The 19,152-nt window shown below is 53.2% G+C and overlaps 1 protein-coding gene across 1 annotated transcript in view; it reads left to right on the plus strand.

Annotated features, from left to right (window-relative positions):
- The window catches only part of RPH3AL (rabphilin 3A like (without C2 domains)), a 114,522-nt gene that overhangs the window by 82,246 nt on the left and 13,124 nt on the right, over positions 1-19,152 (plus strand). The window contains 1 exon segment of the mRNA XM_087854669.1: positions 6,120-6,294. Coding sequence (XP_087710795.1) covers positions 6,120-6,294 — 175 coding nt within the window.

Here is a 19,152-nt window from a genome sequence, read left to right on the forward strand (position 1 = left end):
GGTGGGAGACGAGGATGAAGTACACATCAGGTGGAAGGAACAGCATGTGCAAAGGCCACAGACTGTACCTCTGCTCTTCCCAGGTGTGGACGCCTCCCCTGAATTCATGCAGCTGCACTCCTGAGCTGCTTGGGAGGCAGGGAAAGGCGGGTAGCACACGGAAGGGGTGGAGCAGTGGGCAGGGACAGAGATCTTGGACCGTCCCTTGCCCATCCTCCCCAGCGGCGGGTCCCGTGGGATCCTCTTCTTCCCAACAGGGCCTGGCAATCACCACCTTCTCCAGCCATAGCCATTTAGGAAATGCCAATGATTAGCAATTGTTATCACGGTAATTAAAATTCCCTGGGAACAGCTTGGCTAATATCCATCAGTATCTGCAGTCAGGTTGGCCGTGAGCTGAAATCCTAATGAAAATCTCGAAGCAGAGTGCAGAGCAGTGCTACGGGGAGGCTTTAATGCTGCTGGCCACCCCTGCAAATTCCATGGCGGCAATGCGGGTCTTTTCCTATTAAATGGCATTTTCAAGGATGGCTGCTGTGCTGGCCTTATCACAGCAAACCACACGTGGGGAGCAGACTGGGGTTTTACAGAATCCCACGGCTTCTATAGAAAGTGGAGGTTTTCCGATCTGTAGAGGGCTTCTCCTGCTGCTGTTCTTGGGGAGGGGGCCGGGTGCTGGGCCAGGTAGTGGGTGATGGGCCTGGAGGCACAGAGCAGAAATCATGCAAATAAAAGCTCCAGTTGTGCATTTCGCAGGGCAGAGTGGGCAGCAAGGCGAGAGAAGATCTGAGGATGGCATGGATTGACATGGGGGGAGGCGGGGTGGCAGCTCAGACCTCAGCCCAGCTGGGATCCCTCCCGCCTTGCCTCAGCAGTCCTGCTGTCCCGGTGGAAGGCACTTTCCAGAACACTGCATTTCATGCACCCCTACCCAGGAGTGCCATCCGTATTGGTAAAGCACCTGTGTGCTCTGGTCACGGCCGCTGTGGGGCCCTTGGAACTGCGGCTCCTCCAGCTGGTCCAGGATCACTGGCCTTTCTGGTCTTCTGGTCTCTGTCCATTGCGACGGCCTCAGGTTTGCCCAGACTGCAGTGCCAACGTGAGAGAGTAGGCAGACCCCAGGCCCCAGGACCGTAGACCCACATAGAGTGACTGACCCACTGGACCCCAGGATAGCCCCACAGGGTCATTGCCCTGCTGAGCATAAATATCAGAGTGAATTATATGAAATTCACAGGGGGCTTTATAGGAAATGATTGAATACCAAAAAACCATTGACTGTCCCCATGTTCATGCAATTCAGCCTAATGCTTTGGATCTTGGGCTCTTTATCCTATTTTCTAAAAGCACTTTACTGATCAGTATTTTTTTAAGCATGAGGTCGGGCTGGAGGTGGATCGTTGCAACAGGAGGTGAGGCTGAGGACACGGGGCCTGTTGGCTGCGATGTGCCGGGGCAGCCAGGAGCAGCCAGGGCTGTGGGTCACACTGGTGCTCGAGGAAGGGCCCGGAGGGCAAGGTCAGGGAGGCTTGCTGGAGCTTGCTGGGCACTGGCACGCCCTGCTAAGCACTTCTTCTTTATCCCTCTTTAATCTGAAACAGTACGTCCATTTGATTAATTACAAGGACTTAGGTGAAACCCTCAGGCCACATCTCCAGGAAGGTGACAACTATATGGACTGGGACATGTTCCGACAAACTACTTACAGCTGCCTTTCAGCCATGCAGCCGGTGTTTGCTGAGCACCTACTGTGTGTCGGGCATAGGCTAGGAGTTTGAAGATACAGTGATGAGCGCCCTGTCCGCCCCTCCTGGATGGTAGAGCCTAGTGGTCTCTAAAATGGAAAGGACCAGGGGCACCTGGGTGGCTCAGTCTGTTAAGCGTCTGTCTTCGGCTCAGGTCATGATCTCAGGGTCCTGGGATCAAGCCCCACAGCGGGCTCCCTGCTCAGCGGGGAGCCTGCTTCTCCTTCTCCCTCTGCCCCTCCCCCCGCTCGTGTTCTCTCTCTCTCGTAAAAATAAAATTTTAAAAATCTTTAAAAAAATAAAAATGAAAGGAGCAGCCTAAAGGTAGACACGACCCAAGTGTCCATCAATGGATGAATGGCTAGATAAAATGCGGTATAGACGTACGATGGAATACCATTCAGCCTCGAAAAGGAAGAAAGTTCTGACCCAGGTTGCAACACCTCGAGGATCTTATGCCAAGTCACAAAAAGATCAATACCGTACGATTCCATTCATACAAAATACCTAGAGTCATCAACTTCTTTCTGAGTCAGATTCTCAGAAAGTACAATGGTGGCTGTCAGGGGCTAGGAGGACGGGGGAGGAAGGAGCTATTGTTCAGCGGGTTCAGAGTTTCTGTTTTACAAGAGAAGAGCTCTGGAGGTGGGCTATACAATGTGACCGTGCTTAACACTACTGAACCTACCCTTAGAAATGGCCAAGATGGTAAATTTTATGTTATGGATAATTTTTATTTTATTTTTATATTTTATTTGTTTGTTAGTGAGAGAAAGCAGGATTATGAGTTGGGGGGAGGGGCAGAGGGAGAGGGAGAAGCAGGCTCCCCGCTGAGCAGGGGGCCTGATGCGGGGCCCATCCCAGGACCCTGGAATCATGACCTGAGCCAAAGATGGACACCAACTGAGCCATCCAGGCGCCCCTGTTATGATATTTTTTTTTAATTTAAAATTTATTTTAATTTAAAACAAAAAAGGAAAGCAAGGACTATGCCCAGGCATGGGCCAGAACCATAATCCCAGCTCTGCAGCAAGAGCCCAGGAGGCCGCGATGGGACCTCAGTCAGGATCAGGGATGCGTCTGGCCCCATGGAATCCCCACACACAGCTCCGTAGCATCTCTTGGTCTCTCCCACTGAGAGCCACACAGCCGTGATGTGTAAGCCACATCACTGAGCCTCCCTCGGCGTTGTCCTGTCCACTCCCCTTCACACAGGCCCACGTGACAGTGTGCCCCAGGGGTGGCCGTGGAGTCCCCATCCTCCCTCCTCTGGCATCTAAATCTGGGGGCCTTGGGTCCTAACACGCACCTTCCCCACACCCGCCGGCCCATGGGAACTGCTCTGAGCAGGTCCCCAGACCAGCCCCAGATCCCACCGGGAAGGGTAGTGTAGGCTTCCCACCCTGAAGACACTTAGCCCTCCTCTGGAGATTCAGCTTTTCTTCCTGGAGGTTGGTCTGACGATACAGGTCACCATCTAAATGGATACACATGCCTTGACCCCGCAGATCCGCCCCCCGGGGTGTTTTCTAAGACCGTAATGGGCACCTGTCCGATGAGTGTGCAAAGGTGATTGTTGCAGTGCTGTTCACAAGAGTGAAAATTTGGAAACCACTTAAATGTCTATCAGTGGGGGGCGCCTGGGTAGCGCAGTCGTTAAAGCGTCTGCCTTCGGCTCAGGGCGTGATCCCGGCGTACCGGGATCGAGTCCCACATCGGGCTCCTCCGCTGTGAGCCTGCTTCTTCCTCTCCCACTCCCCCTGCTGTGTTCCCTCTCTCACTGGCTGTCTCTCTGTCACATAAATAAATAAAATCTTTAAAAAAAAATAAATAAATGTCTATCAGTGGAGGGCTGGTTTAATTAGTTTTAATAAAGCCAAACTAGGAAGCCATTAAAAAGTGGTGGTGGAGACCATTACTTAACCGTGATAGATAGTTCGGTGGGAGGCAAACACGGGTTGCGTCTACATGGTCCTTCAGAACAAATTGTATACATGCCCAGGGTATACAGATGGCTCTTGAGGGCTCGCTGCATTTCATCCCCTGAGGCCCAGCCCATGTTGGGGGGCAGGAGGCCAATGTGCTTAGGGGAGGGCCGGCAAAGCCAGCACTGACGGGTGCTTAGCACAGGGAGGCTGAGTGAGCCCCTCTTGGGCTTGGGCCCGTGTTCTCAGGAACCACGCAGCAGCTCTGCAAAGACAGGGTGGCCTTGGCGGCCACTGCTTAAACCCATCCGCTCTCCCTGTACGGCCGCTCCCTCCCCCCTGGGCACCCAGTCTGCAGGACGCTCAGAGTCCACGATGATGTCTGCCCTGCTGAGGCTTTACTCACCACTCAGCCACGCATAGTGAGCACCTACTTTGCATCGGTAAACTGTTGGGATGAGGCTCTGGGGCCTCCAGTGTGGAACAGAGGCCCATAGAACAGTGGGCTGGCCTTGGGTAAGTTGCTTAAGTTGTAGGAACCTCAATTTTCCCATCTGGAAAGTGGGGATAATAACAGAGCTTCCTCAAAGAACTTATCACTAGATGCCTCGGAATGGGGAGGAGACTTCAATTTTGTGTTTCGTGAATTTGAGACCAGGTGTACACGCTGTCAATTCAAATAAATACTTACTGGAGGAGGGCCATGAGAGGATCAGAAAGGGTTCTTTAAAGGGGGCTCCACAAGGCATTCTTCCTACCAGACGGGTTCTATGTTGTTCAAGGGCCACACAAAAGCGGGCCCTTCTGCACAGGGCATCTGGGAGGGAGAAGTGAGTGATTCCAGCCAGGGACAGGGTTGGGACTCAGTGGCCCCATGCCTGGCACTCTGGAGCATAAAGAGAGGACTCATGGGGGCACCTGGGTAGCGCAGTCGTTAAGCGGCTGCCTTCGGCTCAGGGAGTGATCCCGGCGTTCCGGGATCGAGTCCCACATCGGGCTCCTCTGCTGGGAGCCTGCTTCTTCCTCTCCCACTCCCCTGCTGTGTTCCCTCTCTCGCTGGCTGTCTCTCTGTCACATAAATAAATAAATGAATAAATAAAATCTTTTAAAAAAAAAAGGGAGGACTCATGATAGTTGAGTGACTCCAGCACTGCACAGTTAGGTGCCGAGTCTATGCAGACCAGTTAATAGGGTTGAGTTTCTCTAGGAAAACCTGTTGAGTGGATTCCAGGTGGGAAGCTCTGTATGTTCTTTGGCTCTGTTGGAGAACCCTACGTACACTGGTGTCTTAAAGGCTCTGAGAAGTCCTGCAGTAATGCTTCATTTAACCTAGTGCTTCCCAAGTGTACATGAGCAGGAACTTTTTTTTTTTTTTTTGGTCCAGTCCGTGTTAATATCCCACAAAACCAATGTACAGAGGAAGCTTGGGGATTAGGAAAATCTGTCCTAGAGAGAATCGGGGCAACCTCTGGCCTTCTGATTTTCAAGTCTCTCTTTTGGGGGGTGCCTGGGTGGCTCAGTTAGCTAAGCATCCAACTCTTGATTTTGGCTCAGGTCACGATCTCAGGGTTGTGAGGTCGAGCCTGGCGTGGATCCTGCTTAAGATTCTCTCTCTCATCTCCCTCTGCACCCCGCCCCCATAAATAAATTAATTAATTCTCTCTTTTGAGTAGGGAACTTGGTCCACTGTTGTAAGACTTCCATGTCTGTCAGATGAGAGAAAGAGGGTGACAGTGACCGTGATGAGCATTACATCTTCGAGTGGCTGCTTTGTGCCCGGCGCTGGGCAGTGGGCCTTCCATTCATTCAAGAGTCTGGTCCTCATGGCTGCCCTGTGGGGCGGGCACTGTTCCTACATTCCACCTTCTGGTGATGAAACTGGGGATCTGGAAGGTCGATGTGTCCAGATCTCACAGCTGCCGGGTGACAGGTCCAGGTCAAACCCAGGCCGTCTGCTCTGAACTGCCAAGGTCTTCTCTGAGAAGGTCACGTTCCTTCACATTCTCCTCCTCTTACTGAATACCCTGAATGTATTTCCTTTGGCGGAGAAGAGATTATGGAGTACTTGGTGTTTCTTGAAGTAAGCATGAAGAGTTCGGGGACCTTATCTCAGTGCTGCTGTGAATTCTAATCTGAGGCTCTCTGAGGTTGGGGCCCTTCCTGCACCTGCACAGAGATAGCCTCGTCCCCGGGGAGCTCTCCAGAACAGCTTCCAGTACTGCGCCCGCCCCGAGCCCAGCCCTTCGCCTAGCCTCCTGTCGCTCGCTCTGCCCCAGAGCCTCCAGGGAAGAGGCAGGTGGGAGGAATGCGGGTGGCATCTGGGGAGCACCTTCTGGGCACCCACAGCGTGGGGCACTTCAGCAGGAGAGGAGGGCGGGCCAGCGTGGGAGCGCGGCACAGGGAGGGCCGCTCTGCATCCCTTGCTCTAAGCAGATGTCACCCCTGCCAGGTCTGGAAGAGGTCGGGGGCCTGGTTCTACAAAGGGCTCCCCAAGTACATCCTGCCGCTGAAGACCCCTGGCCGGGCCGATGACCCCCACTTCCGACCTTTGCCCGTGGAGCCCACAGAGCAAAAGCCCAGAAGCACTGAGACTAGTCGTGTCTACACGTGGGCCCGAGGGAGAGGTAAGTCCCCCTTGCCCCCCGTCCCGGGATAGCAGCTGTCACACGCCCGCCGTTAGCCAGCTGGACAGCGCCTTGGGCACCAGGCCGGCATCTGCCACACCCGCCACGGGGCTCATCCTGGCGCGTCGTCCTCCCTGTGCCCTCAGCTCCCCACCTGTGCCCGTGTGGGCAGCTGGACCTTAGCACGTGATCGCGCGCAGGAGGAGTGTCCACTGGGGGCCATTTCTCAAACAAGTGCTCATTTGGGGCTGGAAATGCCATGAACACTATGGATCTTTGCGGGAATGTGATACCCACTGAGGTTTTTCGCAGAGTATGAAAACGTATCTTTCCGAAGCTGGCCTGTACCGTCTCTTCTCGGCACTTGTCTTGCGTCTCAGGAAGGGAGGACTCCTGGTTTCCCTGGTCCTAATGAGCAAAATGACTGTGCCCAGGGCCCTTTGGTATTCGTGGAGGCTGCGCTGCTGCGGTGGCATGCCAGGTTGCCGCCGTCACAAGGGGAGCTCGGCCCCACTGGTGGGAACAGTACCTGGTGTGGTAGACGGCCCTCCACCGCTTACATGATGCTTTAATGTTCGTGGTCTTCATTTTTAAAATTCCTGGTCTCACGACAGGCTCCAGAGGTGACTGGGGCAGGTAGTTAAGCCCTGCAGCCTGAGGCCCAGAGGAGAGATGCACGTACTGAGCTGCTGTGTGGCTGAGCTGGGGCCCAAAGCAGGGTCTTGTCCTCTGGGCCCTCACTCCTTCTGCGCCAAAGGGTCCAGGTTTCAGCCCAAGACTTAGAGACTGAGGGTCCTTAATGAGAGAAAGCAGCCAGAGGGATGGTTGGCTTGCCTGATGTTGGGGCTAGACATGACAGCTGTTTCTGCAGGACTCTTCAAGACTTCTGTCTTTGGATTAAGACCTGGCATCTATCTTTATATCATTCGGGCTTTTTTTTCTATTGTTCCAAAAGTAAGGTGTGTTTATTATAAAATTCTGAAGGTTGCCAAGTGTTATCCCGTAGAAGGGAAACACTGGCTGTAGGTCAGCCCCTCCAGACATGACCAGCATCAACAGCTGGGCCTCTGTTCTCCTGAAACCTTCTCCATGTCCCCCGGCCCTTGGTGCAGAAGGCCTTCCCAGCTAATTCTACTTGGCTCCGTTTGCACTTCTAATTCCCACGAGGTCGCCTCCCCTGCCATCCCTGCCGCAGTGAAGTCCTTGTAGGGACCGTGGGCAAGTGCAGGTGGCCCCTGGGCAGGCAGGCAGAGGAGCAGGCCGTGCTGGGACTGGCCCTGGGGGTGCCGTGGGCCTCAGGGAGGAGCCCGGAATGGGGTTTTCTGGAGAAGTGGCTCCCTCCTCCACCCTCTAGCTGGGGCTTCCTCCTGCCCCCGCCCTGTCAGGGTGCATCTGTGTCCCTCGGGCTGACAGAGCAGTTGCAGCCGGGGAGACAGAATGTTGCTTTGAGTGGGTTGAGGAGGGGAGGCCCCAGGGGCCCTCACCGCCCGCTCTGCTCGCATCCGCACAGGACACACGTGCGCGCGCACACACACACACACACACACACACACACACGCACACCCCTGGGAAGGGCAGAGACTCCATCTCCTCAGTCATGCAGACACAGATGGCCTATTAATGACGTGGCCGAGGAGGCCTGCGGCCCACGCGCCTGCAGGCGGCACGGTTTATTTCCTGGGTTTGCACCGCAGCCAGGCCGGGCGATGTGGTGGTCCCCCGGGTGAACTTGGGCTCCCTCTGCAGACTGGGTCAGAAGCGTCCAGGCTCCCAGAGCACAAGGCAGCGCGTCCTTCACACGGGCCCGGGTCGGGCAAGTTGCAGCTCTGTGGTGCAGGTTTTAGTGCCGAGCCGGAGGCGGCCCAGCCAGATGGCTTATGTGTCTTGCCCATGGGCAGCAGAAGGGTGAGGACTGCTGGCCCCACGCTGGTTGGGGAGGCCCAGGGGGCATCTGCACACACGTAGACATGGGGTACCCTGGGGGTGCATGGAGTACGCGGCGTGGGCAGGCCTGAACTTGAGGAAACCCATAGTGGAGAGGAAGGAAGGCTAGGAGCTGCTGGAGGAGACTGAGGGGGCGTCCTGGAGGGGGGATGAAGGCCCAGAGGTCCTATGCCATGGGAACCAAAGCCCCAGGGATTTGCAAGGAGGGACCACAAACAAGCCGACGGTCCTGAGCTGCTTCCAAGCCTGAGCCTGTGGTTGTCCTCTCTGATGAGCCCGTGTGGAAGCCGGGATCTGTGCTTTCCGATTGAGGCGGGGTCCCCTGGCTGTCGCAGACACGGCCGTGTACTCACAGAGGCATTCGGGCGGTTACTGGATACCTGTGGGAGACTGGAAGCCCAGGCCAGCTGGAACCATCCTTATGGTGGGCCTGGGCCTGGAACGAGGGGAGGTCAACCCCACGTTAGCCCTTTCGTGGCTTCCTGGTGGCATACAGGCCTGGAGGTCATGCCTGCGGCAGCCCCAAAATAACAGTCTGCCTTGCCTGTCTGGAAGCCTCCCAAGCTGCCAGGGGCTGCTGCCTCAGTCCCGGTTCCTTCGCAAGCTGCTCTCCAGGCTGTCAGACTCCTGGTGGCAGACAGCCCCCAGCCGGCAGCCTTGGGAGTCTGGCGTTAGGGGCCTCATGGGGCCTTCCCAGACCACTGACAACTGGGGAACCAATTAGCATTTTTCTTTCTTTCTTTCTTTTTTTTTAAGATTTTATTTATTTATGTGACAGCCAGCGAGAGAGGAAACACAGCAGGGGAGTGGGAGAGGAAGAAGCAGGCTCCCAGCGGAGGAGCCCGATGCGGGACTCGATCCCGGAATGCTGGGATCACGCCCTGAGCCCAAGGCAGACGCCTAACGACTGCGCTACGCAGGCGCCCCAATTAGCATTTTTCTAGCTCCAAGAGTGGCTTCCCCTCCCCAGCCCTACCATCAGGCAGGCCCAGGTGCCCAGGAGTTGGTTGGGGTCAAAACTGTAGTTTGTGGTCCAATTGAGAGCCGGTGTGATAAGCCCAGCTCTTGGAGCACCCCATTCAACCAAAACTGAGCTCAGGGCCGGGCAGAAATAGAGTGACCAGCACTGGGGGGTGGACCCCCCACCACACTGGAAGCTGCGTATGGGCAGGGCCATGTCTGTACTGAATAGGCCAGTTCCTTACCGCCTAGCATGGGAGAGGCATGGGATAGACGCTTCTTAGGTAAATGAGTGGATGGATGAATGAACCACCCATCCCCCCCTCCCCAGATATTTGAAAAACTGTGGAAGGATTTTCCTTAGGGCCTGCAGGCTCCCCTGGGTCAGGGTTCTGGTGGACAGCCCCAAGAGAGACTTGAAGACTATTAAAACCACCCCCACTCTCATGAAGCGGCTCTCCTCCCAGGTCCCTGCCTCTGGGAACCCCAGGACCATCATCCCCCTCCCGCCCCACGGTCCCTGCTTCCCAGCGTGAAAGCTGCTCCTGGGGGCACCTGGGTGGCTCCGTCCATTAAGCGTCTGCTCAGGTCATGGTCTCAGGGTCCTGGGATTAACCGGGGAGCCCACTTCTGCCTCTCCCTCTGCCCCACCCCCCTCGCGTGTGCTCTCTCGCTCCTCTCTCTCTCTCTCAAATAAATAAAATCGTTAAAAAAAAAAAAAAAAAAAAAGGGGCGCCTGGGTGGCACAGCGGTTAAGCGTCTGCCTTCGGCTCAGGGCGTGATCCTGGCGTTATGGGATTGAGCCCCACATCAGGCTCCTCTGCTGGGAGCCTGCTTCTTCCTCTCCCACTCCCCCTGCTTGTGTTCCCTCTCTCGCTGGCTGTCTCTATCTCTGTCAAATGAATAAATAAAATCTTTAAAAACAAAACAAAACAAAAAACAATAAACCTTCTCCTAGCACCAAACACTCTCTCTTCTCTTCCCCTGCCCCAGTTCCTCCCTCTCCCTCTCCCTTCCCCTCCCCCAAATAAATAAATAAATAAATGTTAAAAATTACCTGTTCAGTGCTCTCTTCAGCAGCACATATGCTAAAAGTTACCTCTTCGAATCCATTCCTCATTTTTTAGTAAGTGGTTTATTTTCTCATATTGATTTGCAGGTGCTGCTTGAATGTTAGGGATGGTAGACGGCTTGCAGATGCTTTCCTCCTTGACTTTACATTTTGTTTGACCCTAGTCCTTACTCCTAGTATTTTGCCATTCAAAACCTGTTTCTTTTCATTTTTGTGAAGTCAAGTATGTCTTTCGTTGGTTTTGTGGTTTGTAGGTTTCCTGTCTTGCTTTGAAATGTCTTCCTCTCCAAGGTTAAAAACAAATATATGCTAAATAAAAAATTTCATAAGAGAATAAAAGGAAATTATATAAATATGATAAAATTACCAAAGAAGAAACATTATCTAACACCAAATATTATATTCACTGATAAAGAACTGAAGCCATGCTCTACTGAAATGCATGTCAAGAATACCACCTTCGGGGACGCCTGGGTGGCTCAGTCGTTAAGCGTCTGCCTTCGGTTCAGGGTGTGATACCGGGGTCCTGGGATCGAGCCCCACATCAGGCTGCTCCACTGGGAGCCTGCTTCTTCCTCTCCCACTCCCCCAGCTTGTGTTCCCTCTCTCGCTGGCTGTCTCTCTCTCTGTCAAATAAATAAAATAAAATCTTTAAAAAAAAAAAAAGAATACCACCATCGGGGCGCCTGGATGGCTCCATTGGTTAAGTGTCTGCCTTTGGCTCGGATCATGATCCCAGAGTCCCAGGATCGAGCCCCATATCAGGCTCCCTGCTCAGCGGGGAGTCTGCTCCTACCTCTGCCCTTCACCCCACTTGTGCTCTCTCTCTCTGTCTCTCTTGAGCTCTCTCTCTCTCTTTAAATCTTAAAAAAAAAAAAAAAAGAGTATACCCCCATCCCTTGACAGTGTTTTGTAGTATTTAACTAATGTAATAAGGCAAGAAAATAATCTGTGGCTCTTGGAAAAGAGAAGAAATACTAAGAAAACCCAAGAGAGCTTACTAAGACAACCCATTGGGATTAATAAGACAATTTGGGAACTGACAGGATGCAAAGTAAATCAATAGCTTACACACCAAAACAGTTGATTGTTTTACTCTGTGCTAATTAGAAGGAACAATGGGAAAATTCACTCATAATTACAGCAAAAATTATAAAATGCCTAGAAGTGAAATTGAAAAGCAGTTACAGGTCCAATTTGAAGAAAATTATAGAAACTTATCATAGGACAAAAAGCAAGAGACAAACAGAGGGCAGACAAAGACCTTGATCCCTCCAAGTTAGTAAGTGTAGTAATTCCTGTCTGATCTCCCATGGAGTTTTAGGAAGGAATGGGTTCACACATTTCTGTTGTCCACTGGACAGACGCACTGTGGTGTAATCACGCAGTGGGATATTATTCAGCCTTCAAAAGGAAGGACCTACTGACACAGACCACACCGCGGATAAACCGTGCACAGCCTGTGCCAAGTGAAAGATGCCGGAGACGAAGGTCATACAGTTGTACCGCTGCAGTGACACGAGACCCTCAGAACAGGCAAATCCGTGGGCCGCCTGGGTGGCTCAGATAGTTCAGCGTCTGCCTTCAGCTTGGGTCATGATCCCAGGGTCCCGGGATCGAGTCCCACATCGGGCTCCATGCTCAGCGGGAACCCTGCTTCTCCCTCTCCCTTTGCTGCTCCCCCTACTTGTGCTCTCTCGCGTGCTCTCTCTCTCTCTCAAATAAATAAATAAATAAACAAAATCTTAAAAAAAAAAAAAAGGTCAGGCAAATGCATGCAGATAGAACGTAGATTCATGATTGTCAGGGCCAGGGAGCGGGGGTAGGGGGAGGGATTGCTTATGGGTACAGAGGACACGGCACATATTCTGCAACTGGATAGTGGTGATGGTTGCACGACTTCATGAATATACTAAAAACCCTGGAATCGTATGCTTTCAAAGGGTGAATTTGATGGTATATGAGTTATATTTTATTTTAACAAAATGTTTTGGGTAATGGCGAGATAGGAGAAGGAGCTGCCTGACCAAATGTTAAGGCTTACTATGAAGGTACTGTAATCAATAGAAATAGTGTAGTACTGGCACCAGAATAAATAGAATATTTATTTATAGGATAAATAAATAGGTTAGTAGAACAGAATAGAGAAATAATAGGCCTAAGGACGTATGGAAGCTGAACGTAGGTAGTTTTTCAGTTCAGTGGGAAAATAACAGGTTTATGTAACAACCAGACTTTGCATAGATTTCCACCCCATTCCATGTGTATTTAGAAACACACTGCAGATAGATTAAAGATCTAAATGTTAGGGGCGCCTGGGTGGCTCAGTCCATTGAGCGTCTGACTCTTGATTTCGGCTCGGGTCATGATCTCAGGGTCGCGAGAACGAGCCCCGCGTCCAGCTTCATGCTGGGCATGGAGTCTGCTTAAGATTCTTTCTTTCCCTCTGCCCCTCCCCACCCCTCCCTCTCTTAAAAAAAAGAATCTAAATGTTAAAAATATGTATTTTTAACAAAGCAAAGAATGTATTAGAGGACGATCCAAAATATTTTTTTCTGCTGTGTTATCTCAAAGAGCTATGACACTCCGGCATGTGCAGGACAGGTTGGCTGACTCCCTGAATTTACCACTCTCTCCCTCTTCTGGACAATGGGTGTTGATGTGGGACAAGGATTTGCCTGTGGACCCCTTGGTGAGCCCTCTGCAAGCTTGTTTATAGCAGGTCATTTGTTCTTTCCCCAGGATGGAGTAGGGGACAGTGTGACCGCAGTGGCCCTGGGTCTGACCTGCAAGCCTCTGGGAGAGGTCCACCCTCGCACCTGATCGATCTAAATGGGGTGTGTGCTCCATGCTACTTTTCAATGGCAGATCATTGCTCCAGGTTTTTGGCAGCAATGACTAAAGCCAGCTTTTGCACACTCCTGGGTCTCTTTGCTCCCCTGTGAAATAAAAGGTGTAAAATGTGGAACCAGTACTATGGGTTCTTGGTCTTAATCCCTTTAGAGCTCAGCCCACCTCTTCAGCAGACTTCTTTCCTTTGAGCTGGATTCCCACCCTTGGGCTATGTACAAAGATATTTGCTGGCAGTAGGGGTGGCGGGTACCATATTAATCTGGCATATTTGGGTAATAAGAGATTACTTTTTTTGTCATATGCTAGAAAGTTCAAGGAAGGCATCTGCTGCTGTGGTTCAGCAGCTCAGTGATGTCAGGACAGAGGTCTTTGTAATTCTTGCTTCTTTCCCTGATGGTCACAAGATGGTTGCTGCAGTTCCAGCCATCACTATAAAGAATGGAAGAAAGTTAAAAGGGGAGGCTGAAAAATCAAGCCTTTAACTTCTGCAACCTTGCATCAGGATAGAAGCAGGCAATGGGGAGGGGGGCTCGTACTGGACCCGGATGAGCCAAATTCCCTATAAGAGCTAGAGAGAGAGCTGAATTTATCTGAGTGAAGTCATTACAACTGGAAATTATTCTCAGATAGGATTTTCTGCTTCTCTCTCTCCAGTGGCAAGGATCCTTAACATGATGTGGCTTCTTCTTTTCTTCAGCCCCCAGTACTCTGACTGGAGGCAACATTGCCCTGGATCTGCTCGATGTTTGGTCTGCCCCAGCTTGCCCAGCTGTGGCTGACGGGCTCCTGAAACTGGGGGCCTGAAGCCCTGAGTCTAGAGTCCATACGCTGTTCAAAGGGCTTTCTAAGATGTATCTACTTTTCTCCGATGGGAGCCAGAGAATTGGGATCCCTAGGAGACTGACCCCGGCTTGGTAAGGCTTTGCTGTGTTGGCCTCTCCCTGGGAGCCTGGAGCTGAACAGGTGGGAGGGGACCCTTGTCTAAAGCCTACATCACTGCCCTGGGGCTTGGCCGGATTAGGGAACCCTTTTCATTGTGCCTTCCACCCCAGACCCCGTAAAGCCCTACCTACACGGTACAAATATCCATTTCCTCCCCACTCCGTCTCCTCAGAGGTGGCAGAGAAGCCGAGGTCGGCCAAAAGGCCCTTGGCTGAGGCACACAGGCCTCTAGAGCTCCCGTAGCCGTGGGGCAAGTTCACTTTCCCATCTCCACCGAGCTGGCGTCACCGTCCCTCTGCAGGGCCCTTCCGCCCCCGCCCCCCCCCCCCCCCCCCGCCCTCCGGCAGCCCCGTGAGCAGAGCAGGGGCTTCCTGGAAGGACTGGAACAGATAGACGCACTGGTTAACTTCAAGGTCTGTTCCGGAAAAGTACTTCAAGGTTTTGGATTTGTTCCGATTGGATCGTTTTGAGAAAAATAGAGGGGTTTCATTATCACTTCCTTGGTTCACTAAATTTTTAACAATTTTTTAAAAAATCCTCAACTGTGGTTCTGTTTGCAGTCCAGGGATAGCATGAGGATTGCTTGAGTTGAGCAGTCTGGTTCAGGTCAGGCTACAAATGTTTACCCTGGGCCAGCCTTCCTGAATGACCCCCAGCTGGCCCATCTACCCCCAGTGCCACCGTGTCCAGCATGCTGGGTGCCGCACTGGCAGCAGCCACAGCGCTGTGGCTCACGGTCACTATCTCATCAGATGGGCACCCCATGGGGCAGTGTCAGGATGGACAGGGATGGGGAGGCTGTCCTACAGGCTGCAGCCAAGAGGCTTCTGAACCCAGCCCATTCCTCTCTCCTCTGAGTTCAACGCGGAGTAAACCGTTGCCCAAATCACCACGCACACTGGCTGTCCCTGTTCAGATCTGGCAGGAGGATTTTTGGTTGCCAGGAACAGACCCCCAAGGCCAGCTCAAGTACAGGCGTTGCTGCCAGGCTGCTGGGGAAGGTTTTCCAGAAGCAGGGAAGGAGATAAGGCTTGTGAGACCTGTGGGGTGGAGGAATGTGGCAGCGACTGCTTCTACTTCACAGGGAACTCTCGGATCAGCTCCATCCCCTTCCTCTGGCCGCTCTCAGGACCCCACATCCGCACTCTTCCCTGAGTGATTGGCCCAACTCATTCCTACTCAGGCTGTCCTTTTTGCATCTGGCCTGTGTCCCATCAGATAGAATAGATGGCATGGCTAGTTAGGGCTGCTTTCCCTCAAAGCAGGGCTGGGACAGCACAGGGGGAAGTTTGTAGCTCTTGCTCAGTAGCCACAGAATTGGATGTTTTGTATCTGATGTGGTAGTGAGTTCCCTGTCACCGGGAGCATTCAAGCAGAGGCTGGCTATTATAGTGAGGACACTATGCTTTAGAAACTGAGGGAAATTCAATATAGACTTGTTACCGTGTGTCCAGAGTTTGCCCCCATATTGTGATCAGGGCTGGGGAGATGGGGATACCTGCTATGGCCCAAGATGGAGAAATCCACATGGCCCACAAAAGCTTGGAACCACAGACCTCTGTCTCGTTAGTGCAGAGCTGCAGCCGACGGAGCTAATCAGCAGTTCGGTGGCAGCCGTTTTTCCATCAAACCCATATGCTGTTTCCTGACTTCCTAACGCAGCATGCTATTTATACCAGTAGATCCATTCATTCTTAATGAGCCACGGTTGTGGATTGTAAAATGTTTTATTTTCATACAGGATTGCTCACTGCCCAGAGCCAGCTGTTGCTATGCCACCTTCCTTCTTTCTCTGTTCCTAAGAAATTAGCATTTTGGAAGCTCCTCAGAGTGCTTTGCTGCCCTCTCCCACTCCCTGCTCACCCCCCAACGTGTCCCCAGCCAGACTCTGAACTTGCCATTTCTGTCACGTTGGCCCGGACATGGCACATGAACTCCCTGCAGCCTTCGGAGCAGCTGGGAGGGTGTGTTATGTGAAGGGGGCCAGGCTGGCTGAGGGTTGGAGAGGGAGGCAGAGGACAGCAGAGCAGGAGGGCTTCCATGTCGGGAGGTGGGATGCCATCTGTCCTCCAAGGGTTGGACATTTGCCGGTGTTAGAGGCTGCAACTCAATCTGGCTCACTGCTTTAAGTTCACCGACAACGTTTTTAAATGTGGAGAATTCTTAGTAAAAAGATACGGAATTCTGGCTGCTTTTTTGAACATCAGAAAGTCTGCGGATACTGCCCCCTCCCTGGACAAACTGGACAGGCTGAGTAGCAGTGTCCGTCTTCATACTGGGCAATGCAGTCTTGGGTTTGCCGCAGTTCCCACCCCTCCCTGTTGTCTCTTGCCACTCTGATCGTCACCCTTACAGGGTTATTAAGAAGAAAACGAAATAGTTCTTGTTTGCACATCCCTATGAAAAGAGAGAATAGGAATTAGAGCAACAGGAACATCTGTTGCAACAAAAGTGGGCACACTTCTCTGCAGAAATACTCATATCCAGAAATACCATGATAAATATATCAAAATAAATATCATGTCCAGCCCACCTCACCCACTGACCCTGCCGGCCGAGCAGCGGAAGGCAGAGCCTGACCGTGTCACGTCTGTGCCTCCCCACTCCCGAGCCTGACCCCAGGCCAGGGAACCTAGTTTTTGGAAGTCCTTCCTGTCTGGGCTCTGGTTGCCCCAGGAGTAGGATGGAGATGAGGGAGCCGGGACAGAGTCTGTTCTCTTCCAGCTTTCCAAAGCCAAGGGAAGGAAACTTTCTGGAGAAATTTCTGGCAACTGGTGAAGTAGTCACAGATCATGCGCCAAGGCCGCCCTGCAGCGGAGACCAGCCGCATCTCAGCACGGGCCTGCCCTCGGTGTGCGCGCGCACGCACGCACGCAAGCACGCACGCACGCACGCAAGCACGCACGCAGGCGCACGGGAGCCGGGAAGGTTTAGCGAGGAGGGCGGCAGAGGCTGTCTTCCAAGTGCCTGAGAGGGCGCTGCGGGCCCCCCCCTGTACCCCGGAACCCCCTGAGGCAGGGGTGCGTGGTGTGGGTCCGCTGTTTGGGGCCAGGCGCTGAAGAAGAAGGCCGTAGCACTGTCAGGGGCTCCCACCGGCCATTTGGGGAACTGAATGCCTTCCTTCTCCGCAGGCAGGAGGCAGTGGCGCCCAGTTGCCAGACCCATGTGGGCCGCAGCGGGCCAACACCCGCCGCCAGTCAGTTGGCGGTCTTCCTGTGCGGCCGCCATTCCTGCGCGCGCTGAGGGCCTGGGGAGCGTTTGCCTGTAGGTCTGCGCAGGTGGAAGAGGAAGGCAGGCCTCAGGCCTCGGTGCCGAGTGGCCGGATAAAATCAGCAGCGGTGGTCGCTGCCGGGGATTGCATGGTTGCTCACTGCAGGCTGTGCCAGGCGCGCTGCCTTCCTTGTTTCGTGGACTCCCCTGACAACTGGGCAGGGGGTGCTACTGTGGTCCCATGTTGTAGTAGGGCACGGAGAGGTCAGATAACTTGCATCATAATCTCAGGGTGGACAGAAAGATCCCCTCCACGTTCAGGAAACACTGCCCTTTCCCTAAATATCAGGGAAGTAGAGGCCTGGCCACCTCTTATGCGGCTGTGTTTTGAAAGAGAAACCCATGCATGCTAATTTGTCCTGACCTTCGGAGCCCTTGGTAAAGCCAAACGCCAGCCCAATGCCAGTGTGTGGGAATGGGGGGAGGGGGGGCATCCCCAGGACAGAAGTCCGAAGCTTCAGTGAGCTGTGTCGCCCCCACTGCTGTGCCCCACCCCTGCCCCAGCAGCTCCCCCTGCCTGTCCTGGGCATCCTCCCTGACTTGGGGATTGATTTCCCAGGAGCAGAAGGCCTTCATTAGCCACACCACAGAGGTCAGGGGCATGGCTGTCCATTCTCATTTGTCCAAGCCCAGTGACAGCCTCAGTTGATTTGATGATTCCAGCTGCAAGGCAAGATCTTGGGCCTCCTTGTCCCCGCTCCCACCCCATCTGAGCCAACACTGGGAAGCAGGGCTCAGTCCCCCGAGCCAGCCTCTGGCTTCAGTTAGTTGATGTGTGCAGAACTCCCACCGCGTGCTGGGCTAGGGCTGGGCTCCACCCTGTGCCATGAAGCACACCTCTCCAGCTGCTCACCTGTCTCACCATGGACACCTACAACTCAATTCTGCCCACTCTAGATTTCTCAGCCTCTAGGGGCCTGGGTGAAGTGAATAAACCTGGGCCCATCTGCCCTGTCCAATGCCAGTAAAGCCCAAGGAAATAGCAGTGCCAGCTCCGCTCAGCTCCCCAGCTCTCTCCTGGGGCCTCCTGTCCATCATAGGTGAAGGCTGCCCTGGCACATAGGCTGAGCTGATTCCCTACTGCTGGCCCGGGAGCCGCCGCAAGGATAGGAGCGTGCGTCTACCCAGATCTCCAAACAGGACGGGGGGGCAGGCCTTTCCTGCCTCACTTGTCTCTGGGTCCACCTGGGATTCAGGTAGACCTGGCAGCCCACCCCCCACACCCAGGCTCTGAGCACAGACCCCATGGCCCTGAGCCTCTGCTCAGGTGGGGGAACTGGAGGGACTAACCCAGAAGCCAGGAAGGCTGGACCCTGAGGGAATGGGACAGAGAGACCTGGGGAAAGAGAGAGATGCAGACCCAAAGACAGGCAGAGATGCCGAGAGATAAGACTGGAGAGAGAGAACCTGACCAAAAACAGAAAGAGGAACAAAGAGAAAACCCCAGGAAGACCCAGAACACAAAGACACACAAGACATACAAGACAGGAAAGAAAGACGAGGGGAGCAAAGGCAGAGAGGGATTTTTTTAAAAACATCAGCAAAAAAGAGGCACAAAGAGACAAAAGACAAAGGCCCAGAGACCCACAGAGACAGAAGGAGAGAGAAAGCTGTGGTTAAGGACAGAACCAAGACACATTTCGCATCCCAGCAAAGGCAGGAGATACTCACTCACTTTGTTTCATCTCTGCTATAAATCTGCAGCAATAACCTGTGAGAGAAATAGCGCAGAGCACACCCAAGCCAGACCTTATCCCCTAAGTGCCTGAGCCTGGAGCCTTTCTCTTGAGCCGGTGGGGCTGTCCGGGCCCCAGAGA

Source organism: Ursus americanus, chromosome 23 (genome assembly GCF_024610735.1).
Source record: "Ursus americanus isolate L20-20 chromosome 23, mUrsAme1.1.p, whole genome shotgun sequence".
NCBI classification, from domain to species: Eukaryota; Metazoa; Chordata; class Mammalia; order Carnivora; family Ursidae; genus Ursus; species Ursus americanus.